This window comes from Physeter macrocephalus, chromosome 21 (genome assembly GCF_002837175.3).
Source record: "Physeter macrocephalus isolate SW-GA chromosome 21, ASM283717v5, whole genome shotgun sequence".
NCBI lineage: Eukaryota > Metazoa > Chordata > Mammalia > Artiodactyla > Physeteridae > Physeter > Physeter macrocephalus.
Window position 1 is genome coordinate 20,688,178 of NC_041234.1, and position 13,068 is coordinate 20,701,245.

At 37.2% G+C, this 13,068-nt stretch overlaps 1 protein-coding gene across 6 annotated transcripts in view; it reads left to right on the forward strand.

Annotated features, from left to right (window-relative positions):
* The window catches only part of PRRG1 (proline rich and Gla domain 1), a 159,643-nt gene extending 151,497 nt beyond the window's left edge, over positions 1–8,146 (forward strand). For 4 of the 6 annotated variants that reach the window (XM_007121417.4, XM_007121418.4, XM_055081685.1 and 1 more), the window contains one exon: positions 4,065–8,146. In XM_007121417.4, the coding sequence (XP_007121479.1) occupies positions 4,065–4,550 (486 nt within the window). In that variant the 3' untranslated portion in view covers positions 4,551–8,146. The remainder of the gene's footprint in view (positions 1–4,064) is intronic. The other 2 variants (XM_024117663.3, XM_055081684.1) reach the window with 1 other exon arrangement.
* Positions 8,147–13,068: the final 4,922 nt, after the last annotated feature.

Consider the following 13,068-nt stretch of genomic DNA (forward strand, 5'->3'; position numbering starts at 1 on the left):
ATAATAGGAGGGGACGTTAACACCTCACCTTCACCAATGGACAGATAATCCAAAATGAAAATAAGGAAATACAAGCCTTAAATGACACGTTAAACAAGATGGACTGAATTGCTATTTATAGCAATTACATCCAAAAACAACAGAATACACTTTCTTCTCAAGTGCTCATGGAACATTCTCCAGGACAGATCATATCTTGGGTCACAAATCAAGCCTTGATAAATTTAAGAAAATTGAAATCGTATCAAGTATCTTTTCCGACCACAATGCTATGAGATTAGAAATCAACTACAAGGAAAAATGTGTAAAAAAAACACATGGAGGCTAAAAAATATGCTACTAAATAACCAATGGATTGCTGAAGAAAGAAATCAATACCTAGAGACAAATGAAAGCATGACAATCCAAAACCTATGGGACGCAGCAAAAACAGTTCTAAGAGGGAAGTTTATAGCAATACAATCTTACCTCAGGAAAAATCTCAAATAAACAACCTAACCTTACACCTAAAGCAAATAGAGAAAGAAGAACAAAAAAACCCCAAAGTTAGTAGAGGGAAAGAAATCATAAAGATCAAACAAAACTGATAAACCTTTAGCCAGATTCATCAAGAAAAAAAGGGAGAGGGCTCAAATCAATAAAATTAGAAATCAAAAAGAAGTTACAGCACATGCCACAGAAATACAAAGGATCATGAAAGATTACTACAAGCAACTCTATGCCAATAAGATGGACAGATTCTTAGAAAGGCACAATCTCCCATGACTGAACCAGGAAGAAGTAGAAAATACGAACAGACCAATCATAAGTACTGAAATTGAAACTGTGATTTTAAAACTCCCAAGAAACAAAGGTCCAGGACCAGATGGCTTCACAGTCAAATTCTATCAAACATTTAGAGAAGAGAGTTAACACCTACCCTTCTCCAACTCTTCCAAAAAATTGCAGAGGAAGGAACAGTCCCAAACTCATATCTATGAGGCCACCATCACCCTGATACCAAAACCAGACAAAGACACTACAAAAAAAGAAAATTACAGGCCAGTGTCACTGATGAACATAGATGCAAAAAATCCTCAACAAAATACTGACAAGCTGAATCCAACAATACATTAAAAGGATCATACACCATCATCAAGTGGGATTTATCCCAGGGATGCAAGGGTTTTTCCATATCTGAAATGATTGTCAGACCTGTCTGGTCCCTTCAGATTACATTTATTATCTGTAATTTTAGCCTTATCTAAAACTACTGAATCCCTTTAATCTTTTTCATTAAAATTTTTTCTTCATTAAACAAATTTTCATTCCCTCTAAAGCACTGTTTTACCAAGTCTTTTTTTAATAATATTTTTATTCGTTATAATATCACATTGAAATATATTATATATTATATTATTATAATATTACATTTAGTTATAAATTATTAATTATTTTCCATGCAAGTTAAATTTGATCCTTACATGTAATCTGAAAGATCCAGACCCAGGGTTAAGAAATGACAAAAGTAAAAGCCATCATGGAAAGAAGGAACAAAACAAAACAGAAGCATCAGTAACAACAAAACCTGTGTTACCTCACATTGGAGATCAATCATACCTTCTTCATAAAGCAGGCTGCTTGCCACTCACCTGGTAGGCAAGTCTTAATCCATATGAATGAATACCTTCTGCAGTAGAGGTTAAGGTTTTTTACCAAGTCTTGAAATCATTTATTTGCTCTTTCTGAATATCTTCTCGCTGTTTTCAGTAAGACAGAGAATAATCTAAAGAGCTTAGAAAGACATAAACTGGGTTTATTTGTTTGAATGGCAGTTATAGTATTTTACTTGATTTCATGTGACTATTTCTCCTATTCTCTTGCCTCAAAGACAAAGTAAGGCTAGTCTCCCAAGCAATAAATCTGTCAGTACCTTTTATTCAGATCAATGTTACTTGCTTTCAACTCCACATTTAACATGATGAGAAGACTGAATTTTCTAGGAAAGTGTCCAGGTTTAAAATACCTTATACATCAGGGCAGATTGCTTTTTGGTTTGCTCTGACATCAGGCCTGTGGCATTCAAATCCCAGCCCCAACATTTGTGTGTTAACTGACCTTGGTTTTATTATTCGGTAACATCTCTGAGCCTCCATTTCCTCATCTGCAAGTAGGGATGATAATTATACCTTCATTATTGGGTGTGGCGTAGGAATTGAGTTGCTGTAGGTAAAGTAAAAATTAGTGTTGTAGTTCCATTTTTGCTGAAGCTTTATTTTTAACCCTGGAAAATAAAAGTGTGACTTTGTTTTAAAGTTTTTTTCTCCCAAAGAAAAAAAAAATTTCTAGTCTGTAGATTTATTTCTGAGCGTGCCAAAGAAACCACAGAAATTGAATCACACAAGCCAAGCATGAAAAAAATCATTTTCATGTGCATCATTGATGCTTGATTATCCCAAAGTGACTGGACAAGATTAAAAAGCCACATTTTATTGTGTTTATCTAAGATTAGCTTTAGATAATTATCTGAAATCACATATTTATTGTGTTTTGTGGTTAGGAAGAGAGGAGAAATCCTCATCTATATAGGTAAAGAAAATCGACTACAAATCAGATACTAAAAAGCTTATTGTGGTTTAGTACAGTTTGATTCCAAATTTCTAAAGAATGTGTATGTGTGTAAGGATTCGAATGTGAGTTGGAACTAAGAGTAGATGTAAACCAAAAATGTTAATAGTGATTATATCTTTGCAATGTAATTAACTGCAGATGATTCGTTTTCTTTTTTAGATGTTTCTGCATTAGTAAATGTTTATGTAATATACATTTTCTGTACTAACAGTTGGCAACCCTAAAAGTAACGGTTATACAAAAAGTTATAGTGTACAGTTTTATTGTTTAAAAAAAGCTTCGTGTATCTGTGTTTCATGAGTTTTCAACCTGTGCTTATCAAGTGATTGTTTCACTAATAAAAATATAATTTCCAGTTTGGGGTTATTGTCCTAAAATAAATGCTGTATGATTTGGGATTATACTGTCTCTACTCTTCTTGGCTTGTTTTAATATTGCACCTTGTGTATTTTCATCTGTACATAGCCTTTAGTAAATACCATATTTCTTATAGCATACTGAAATTTTATCTTAGAATCACAGAACGTTGGAATAATAATGTACCTTTGAGTTCAGGAGTGGAACATGGATGACTGTGGGTCATTTGTTATACCCAGAGTATTTTAAAAGCCTTTATGACTAATAAAATATAGTATTATAAAACAAGCAGCTTTATAGTGCCCACCGTCTTACTTTCTGCCAGATATTTAAATAATATCAGTGACCTGTAGTGCCTGCAAATATTGTTTAAAAAAAAAAGCTATTATTGGCTAAGTTTAAGCCTTGAAAACAAAGTCAATAGCACTGGGGGTGGTGTTTGTACCAAGGTTTGGGATATAGATGAATCAGTCAATTTGAAGCAGAGGCTTGATTATGATATACAAGAATTCATTATAATCACTACTACTTATTGAATGTTTATAGGCTAGGGACTCACTTAGATGCATTAGAGCTGTGTACTTTGGGGCTGGGGAGGAATATCTGGTAGAAGAGGATCCCAAACAGAACCATTAGAAAACAAGGCATTCATCTGTGAAGCATTTGAACAGTAAGAGCCTACAACAGCCAGAAATAGCACAATGATGATGGGGTCCATGAATGAGAACCTCGTAATTGGACCTGGAAAATGGTATTTAACTTATATTTTAAAGGGAAGATTATGTGGTATATTTGGAAAAAGGAAAAATCCCTTATGCTTTTTTTCCCCTTCTAATATGTCATAACTGAAAATATAAATAACACCAAGTCTTGAAGACTTTTGGTTCTGACTGACCATTTTAGGGGAGGATCCAGAGTAAGCACCATGATTTGTAATTTCTTGTCAGGGAAAATATAGGCTGTAGGTCATCTGAACCAGCGAGTCTGGTTTTGGGTTTTGCTTTCATCATGTTAATAGAACCCAGATATGTGTTCATTTGCTATCTCCTATCTTTTGCTTACACTGATTTTCAATTCATTTCATCTTGTATTTTCAGAAGGAGTTTTGGAACACTTACACAAAAGCACAACAAGGAGAGAGTAACAGAGGAAGTGACTGGTTTCAATTTTACCTTACCTTTCCATTAATCTTTGGCCTCTTCATTATCCTCCTTGTCATTTTCCTAATCTGGAGATGCTTCCTAAGAAACAAAACTCGCAGACAGACGGTGACTGAAGGCCATATTCCTTTCCCTCAGCACCTCAATATTATCACTCCGCCTCCCCCACCAGATGAAGTCTTTGATAGCAGCGGATTGTCGCCAGGCTTTCTGGAATATGTAGTTGGGCGCTCAGATTCCGTCTCCACTCGCCTGTCCAACTGCGATCCCCCACCGACCTACGAGGAAGCCACTGGTCAGGTGAACCTGCGGAGGAGTGAAACAGAACCTCATTTAGATCCACCCCCAGAGTATGAGGACATCATCAACTCCAACTCAGCCAGTGCCATTGCTATGGTGCCTGTGGTCACCACCATCAAATGAAACTGCACACTTCTTTTTATTATAATCATTTTTAAAATACTAATGAAAGAACTTTCTAGCACTTTACCACTACATAAATGTGCATTTGACTTATTGGATTCTGACAGCATACCACTTCACATCCTCTGATTTGATTTTCATTAGTTTTGTTTCCTACTATAAATTCATCATCCATGCTCATTTTTGCTAATGGAAATATGTTAAGAGGGAAAAATACTAGTGGAGGTCTTCATGTGAGATGTACATGTGTGTACGCATATATGTTTATGTATATATGTACATGCACATATATGTGTTTGTACATCAGCCCAGTGTATGGGCAACTGTCTTAAAAAGTCATTAACATCTATCTAAATCACCTGTAAAGTTAGAACATTACTCACCAAAACCGGGGTGGGGGAGAAGGCACCAACAAGTTGTGTAACAGGTAGCGACATGCTGTTGAATTTTGAAAATAAGATGAACTTAGCATGTTTTCTAATTCTTACAGGCTTTTGTTAACCTTCTTCAACTACCTTAAAAGGAAAAAAAAATGCATGCAGTCAGTCTTGACTTTAGGAACGTCTCAGAAGGTGACTGACAGAGAAGGAAGGCACAATAAACAATACCTTGCTTATTTCAGGGGACAGCAAGAAAATCATGGGTCCTTAGTGGCATTTGGCTGGTTTCGTAGGAGGGATTTTTGTTGCTGTTATTGACTGCCTCCCCCACAAAAATTAAACAGTATTTGCTCAGTATCTTTGCATGTCTCATGCTATTTGTACTAACATCTTGATGGAGTGGATTTCCTGGCAAAAGAATAATTTCTCAAGTAGATACACGTATTAATGACAGGGAACACATGCAGATTTCTCCTTTGCCCATTGGCGACAGTATTTTTTTCTCGTTGTTTCATTGCTCTTTACTCTACTCCTTCTCCTACCACCACAGAATCTTCAAGCACCTAAGAATTTAGTTAAAATTCCTGAAATTATTTTCTTAATGTTTTTATATAGAGTGAAGCCTTTGTCTCAAGATGATTAGGAGGCAATTTTCCATTAAATTAAGAACTGTGATTTTTATATTGTTCTCCATTTGGTGGAAGAAGATTGCAAAGTCTGTGCTGTGCCAGATGCACAATAAATCTAGTTATACCTGCACACAGACCTCATTGTTGCTATTTCATTTTGTATTTTCATCAGATTTTTTTTAACTGCAGGATTTTTGCTTTTCCCTTGGAGCAGGGGGAACAGGCTGTGAATGAACTGCCAACATAAACTGGCTCAGAAAGGAAAAATAAAAGTTATACATGCACTGATGGAAAATTCATTATTATCGGTCAGGGAAATGTCTGTGCCACTCCCATGACTGCATAGTGTTGGATAAAATGGTTGAGCAGGCAGAAGGAATGCAGGTTTTGGAAGTGTCATACCCTGCTGCCTCCATCTCCAGCCCACCCAGACTCCCCCAGACCCAAGGCAGGAGGACCCTAAAATAAGGAGTCAGATGACCTGAATTCAAATTCCGCTCTGCCATACACTTGGCCAGGCTACCTTGGCAAAGACCCACATTTGACCCTCAAATTCCTCCCCTCTGAAACAGCAATAGTATCCTTTGCCCTGCCTTTCTCCTGGGGCTTTAAAAGTATCTAATGAGATGGTGTGCATGAAAGTCATTTGTAAGACGTGAAGAGCTCTCTAGATGAAAGGTCATAGCATTGTTCTCATTGCTCCTATGAAGGGAGAATTTTCTCCCCGTTTCCCTAAAATGTATCTGAGTTTTCACATAGTGAGGAAGTAGAGTAGGCGGCTCCATAAATGGCTAACGTGTTCCTAATCTGAGTGTGTGGGCTCTTAGTTAAACATCTGTCATTCTCTGGTCTCTACCGATGCTGGGCCTACTTAATGACGACTGCCAGATCAGCACAAACAGGATTAAGCAAATGTTGGAAAGGGAACTAAGAAGTCTATGTTTAGATAATAGGTTTTATAGCTTTCATGAACTAAAAATGAATAAATCTTGAACCTGGTCTCAGCAGAAATGACAATATTATTTTGAATTTGGTCATGAGTACATGGTGATCTGTGGCTTCTCTTTAAAGCTGAGAGTGGGAGTGTTTGAGCCAGTGATCTGTGTGCATGTGTGTAGGTATGTATTTTGGTTTATTTTTAAAGCAAAAGTAAGGCTCCTTTTGTGTGGACTTCTTTTTTGTCATTAATAACAGGCCTTAGATTAAACCAGCAGTTTTCAAAGTGTGGCCAATGAACCCCTGGGTGTCCTTGAGACCCTTTGAGGGGATCTGTGGGATCAAAAGTATTCTCATAATAATAACCAAGACATCAGTTGTCTTTCCACTCTCTCTCTCTCTCAAAAAGTAGTTAAAAATGTAAAAGCCATCTTCCCATGAATTTTTTTTTGTTTTAGTGTTATTTATGTTAGCATGTAATGGACTTTTTACTTTTTAAATGAATAAATACTTAAAAATTTTTTCAGTTTTACTTTCTTAGATGGCAAATACTGGTAGATATAAACTGCATAAACAAAAGCTCTTTGGTGTCCAGATCCCCAACAAATGTTGAGTATAAAAGGGTCTGGAGACCAAAAGTTTGAGAATTACCGGATTAGACAAAGAAGCAGGATGTTCTATTACTAAGTATGTATTCTTGCAATTTTATTTTACATTCTAAACTCCTGGTATTGGACTTAATGCTGCCTCTTAGAGATACCCGAATTTCAGTATAAGAATGAATGTTGATCCTTGAAGGAAAAGCCAAATGATTAAACTGATCAATGACTACAGCTTTTTAGACTGTTGGTCACAGACCACACTGCTCCACAGTGATAATTGGCATCAGCCACAGGTCTCCTGGCAGCATTCAGGTGATAAGGACAGGATAAGTAAATTTTTAAGATACACAAAATAAATACTTCTTTCTTCAAGAAACAGTCTCTTCGGTTACTTTGTTTTGTTTGATATTGGTTTGGGTTTGACATTTTTAGAAACCCTTTTGCTACCCCAATCGGGTTTTATAAACTGCGTTTCTTAACATTTGTTATAATTAAAGGGGCTTATCTGGAATCACATATATTTTTTATGCTTTGGCCTTTCTTACCTATTACATTCGCCTTTGATTATTTTTAATAAAGGTTTATTTTTACAGATATATTTAGTACCTTCCTTAAGCAGTAACTAAATTGAATCAACCAATGTGCATTTAGATGAAAGAATGGGCTTCCGGGTCTTCCAGTGGACCCGTTTCCAGGCCTCCACACGTACTGCTTGTGTCTGGAATCCTAGAACTGGCACTTTTCTGCCTCCCTGCTTTGAATATTACAATGAATTGTATCTGTTTAAAGTAAATTAAATGATTTCTTGTTTTCCTATTGACCAGTACAAATACAGATGCTGTGTTTGATTCATTGTTACTGATGACTTCAAGATGGATGATCTGATAGGATAACTGTGGAGGTAGCTTTAACTTGGTTCTGTGTAAATAGCATGTATTTTATAATATTACACATTTTTAAACACTTGGTTTACATTAAATTATGGTATTTAACTATTTTTATGTTTATTCTAGGTAAGGTTTTTCTTATGTTTCTGTGTTTTTGGTATGCTAAATAAAGCTATTTTTAAACCCAAGCAATTTCTTCTGCCATGTGTTAACTATATTATGGTTAGGTGATAAACATGCTGTATAAGCTCTTATTAATTGTGATCTTTTTAACATGGTAAAATTATCACATTTTTTCTTATGAATTTAGGGAATATTGGTCAGTAAAGAAATCAAAAATTACCTGGTGAAAACTTCAGGCTGTTCTCAGCATAAGAAAGAACCATCTGCACTAGTTGTGAATGATGCTGGAATGATACAAAATGGGAACACTTGCTCCAAAGGAATACATTGAGTTCCCTGCTATAGTGTAGTTTGTCAATTACTGGGATAATGTTGTCCGCAGATACAAAGGAGCTGGGTTTTTCCTCCTTAGCAGAATAGCTTGCATTTGACAGGAGAAAATGAGAAAGGAAAGCAAAGGATAGAAACATATGTGACCACAGGGCATCTCCCTAAGTGCAGTTACCTCAAAGACTAAAAGCTGATGTGCCATGTCATTAACCAAGCAAATGTAAATATGACTTGAGCTTTATGGTATAAAAAAATTTAAACTGTATACTTACATCCAAGGAAGAATTTTAAGTATAAATTATAAGTCTAAATATACATTTTATAGGCATAAGTTTTCAGAGAATTGTCCAAAATGTCATAGAAAGGTACTTTTAAAAACATACAGCAATTTCTAAAAATTACATAACTTACATCTTAACACATCCATGAAACCCAACACCTGGATCAAGACATTTCCAGCACACCAGAAGGCTCTCTCTTACTCTGCCCCCTCCTTAAAGAGAACACTATTCTCACTTCGATCATAAAAGATCAGTTTTTAAAATTTCATACTTATCTGTGGCCATATGGACTTGCCCCTTTTCCTTTTTTAAAGAATTTCCAAAAACTTCAAGCTAGAAGTTCCAGAGCTGCTCTTCCATCTCTTGGCCCTCCTTGAAATCACCTACTCATTCTAAGCCTTTTCTACATACCTGAAGCTCTTTGAGGGCCAAAATTATGTTTAATGCTTTTAACTCCCTTCCACAAATACACCAAATACCTAAAAGTGAGGACTCTTCTAATACTATAAATTGACCAAACCATCAGTACCTTTCTGGCTGCTCCCCTTAATGCTTGTCTTCGTCCTAAAGTTCTTATCACATGCCATTTCCTTAAACTTTGTATGATGACATTTTGTTCTCAGGAATTTTATTTACTTTATCTACTACTTTTTTTTTCCTTTAGATCAAAACCTGCTATAATCTGGCCCCACAGGCTTCTCTAACCTTATTTCCTTCCATAGCTCAGATGATAGATATTTACAAAAGTACCTACCTTGTGTTAGACACTAATGGGATTAGCAAGCAATGGTGCCTATAGCCCTTCTCCCTGGTGATTAGACTGGGATAACTTCCTAATCTTCTAATTTAGTGCAACCCTAATTCTACCCCATCTCACAGAGATTCTTTTTGCCCAAAGTTCTATGGTGTTTATAATCAGTCATCTTTATCATGTAGTCCTTTATATCAGGCTATGTTGTGATTTTTATAAGTTTTTAACAATGGAAACTAAGTTTGAAATTTTTTTTCATAGAGCCCTAATATATTAAACAGATGAGACTATTGTGGTTGACTACAGAAGTGGGAAGCTTGGAAACTCACCATCTGTGACCTTCCTTGTCAATCCCCCTTACTTCAAGTCAGTCCAAGTTCCCTCTGCAAACATTAGAATTTGATGAACATAACTGGAAAACCACTATAACATCTCCTTGGAAAACCACTATAACGTCTCCTATTGATGTCCAATTTCTTAGTCCCTCATTTTTCCACACACACAGAAAAGCAATCTACAGAATCTCCTCCACTAACACACTGCTTAGGGTTCAAAATGTTCTTTCTGGTCCAACTGTTCCTAGCATACTGCACTGGCCACCAACAAACACTATCAAAATTTTGTCAGAGGAGAGCACCATGTAATGTTAATAGTTCTGATTCTTTGGTTACATCAATTCCATCATCACCATACTTTTGGCTACATTTTCAATACTCAGTCCTTTTGCATTTGTGGAAATGATAGTTTGATTGTAGCCACAGACCATATTTTAAAATAAGCATGAGTAATTTCAATGAAAATAGTATGGACAGGGTACTCCAAAAGCCTGTTCTTCCACAAAAGCAGAAAATAAACTGCCCAAAACTGTCAGAATCAACTTCATGAGAACTCTGGAAACAAAGTTTATAGCAACCAATCAAGAAAAAAACTTTAACTTACCCTGTCCTTATCCCCTGCTTCCCTTCTCAGTGGCATCTTGGAAGACAACAGCTCACATTCCAGGTATAGGTTCCTAGTACCAGAAGGAGAAAAATGAACCTTATTCTCAAAGCATTGAGGTTGGTTGTTTAGCTCTTTATTTTGGCTTCCTGAAGTACCAGCTCAAAGGGCTTATGTTTATTTCACCTCACTTGGAACTTTCCCAAGATGGAGGCAGCTACCAGGGTGGGGTGGGTACATTCAAAAATACTTAAAAGGTAAAAGCATTAGCTGCTACCTGCTGGACAAGGAGTAACAGTTGGGATAAACAATAGACAACCTGAAAAACCTGGGAGGAAAGGCTAGGGAATGAAGAGAAAAAGGACTTTGAAAAACTCCCACATAGTCTTAGGAATCTATTAATAGAAGGCCAAGCACATATCCAAAGCTGGGTACATGCTCTAAAAAATCTGAGAGGCTGGGGCTTCCCTGGTGGCGCAGTGGTTAAGTATCTGCCTGCCAATGCAGGGGGCACGGGTTCGAGCCCTGGTCCGGGAAGATTCCACATGCCGTGGAGCAACTAAGCCCATGTGCCACAACTACTGAGCCTGCGCTCTAGAGCCCGCAAGCCACAACTACTGAAGCCTGTGCGCACCTAGAGCCCGTGCTCCGCAACGAGAAGCCACCGCAGTGAGAAGCCCACGCGCTGCAACAAAGAGTAGCCCCTACTCACAACTAAAGAAAGCCCACACACAGCAACAAAGACCCAACACAGCCAAAAATCAATCAATCAATCAATCAATTTTTTTAAAATCTGAGAGGCTTTAAACTCTCACCTTTGTCTGATCTTCAGGTTCTCCATAAGCAAGAAGTGAAGGTTATGATAGAGTTGTATATTATTTGGCTGACAGTTGAAGGTTTCCTCCAACACAAAGAGCCCATCTGCCAAAACTAGGACACTTTTTTGGGGGGGGGCATTCTAGGCATTTAAGGAACTCTGTCAAGTCACTAGCTGACCACTACAATAACAGAAATGAGACTTGTATCACATGACAAAGAGTACAGACTTCAGCCACATACGACTTCAACCACATATGACAAAGAATACAGACTTTACAAAATGAGTTTAAAATGTTACTAAAACAACAAACAACAACTAAAACAAGTAGCAAAAAAAAACCCTGAGGAGGGGGAAGAATCTGATTTCCAGAGTTGCTATCCTTTAATATTAATTCATAGCTCCACCTTACTGCTCAGTATAGTACCCAGTCCCCACCATCTAGGAAGCCTGACAAGAAAACTCAGGCAACTGTGGAGCCCATTCTACAGCCTCATGTGGGCAGGGTACAAAGCCAACAGTCCTATCCAACAGTTCTCAGCCAGCAACACACACCCCCAACCTTGGAGCTCATGTAGTGGCCTCCCCGAAAATAGACCCAGCAAGCCCCAGTGGTCCAAGGATGTTACCAGCAGACGTGTACAGGAACCCAACAGCTGACTGGTGAAGAACTGTCTCTGACAAAGCAAACCTGTTAAGTCTGGAAGAGGAAACCACTTACTCAAATGTGCAGATACCAATGTAAGGAATCAAAGATCATAAAAAAACAAGTAAATATGAAACCAAAGGAAACTAAGAAAACTCCAATTACTAACCCTAAAGAAATATAAATTACAAACTGTCAGACAAAGAGTTCAGAATAATCCTTTTAAAGAAGTTTAGTGAACTACAAGAACACAAAGACAACTCAATGAAATCAGTAAAACAATACATGAACAAAAATAAAACTTCAAAGAAATAAAAACCATCAAAAACAAAAAATAAAAACAAATCCTAGAGCTAAAAAATATAAAAATATAATGAAAAAACTGAAGAATTCAGTAGGGAGCTTCAAAGGCAGACTCAACCATACCAAAGAAGGAATCAGTGACTGAGAAGACAGGAGTACTGAAATTATCCAGTCAGAGGAGAAAAAAGAATAAAAAGAGTAAAGAAAGTTGATGGGACATATGGGACACAATGAAAAGAAACAATATCCACAATATAGGAATTCCAGAAGGGGAAGAAAAGACAAAGAGCCAGAAAGTATATTTAAAAATACTGGCTGAAAAAATTCCCAAACCAGGGAAGAGAAATGGACATCCAGATCCATGAGTCTTTAAAGGATCCCAACTAGGTTGAACTCAAGAGAGCTACTCCAAAATACATTATAATTAAATTGTCAAACGTCAAACACAAAGGCGGAATTTTGAAAGCAGCAAAAGAAGTTATGTACAAGGGAACCCCCGTAACACTATCAATGGATTTCTCAACAGAAACGTTTCGGGTCAGAGAGAATAGCATAATATATTCAAAATATTGTAAGGAAAAAAAACAACCCTGTTAACCAAGATTCCTATACCCAGCAAAGCTGTCCTTCAGAAATGAAGGAGGGATAAAGACTTGCTCAAACAAACAAAAGCTGAGGGAGTTCATCACCACTAGACCTGCCTTACAAGAAATGCTAAAGGAAGTTCTTTGAGTGAAAGTAAAAGGACAATAATAAACATCATAAAAACTCAAGAAGGGGGCTTCCCTGGTGGCGCAGTGGTTGAGAATCCGCCTGCCGATGCAGGGGACACGGGTTCGTGCCCCGGTCCGGGAAGATCCCACATGCCGCGGAGCGGCTGGGCCCGTGAGCCAT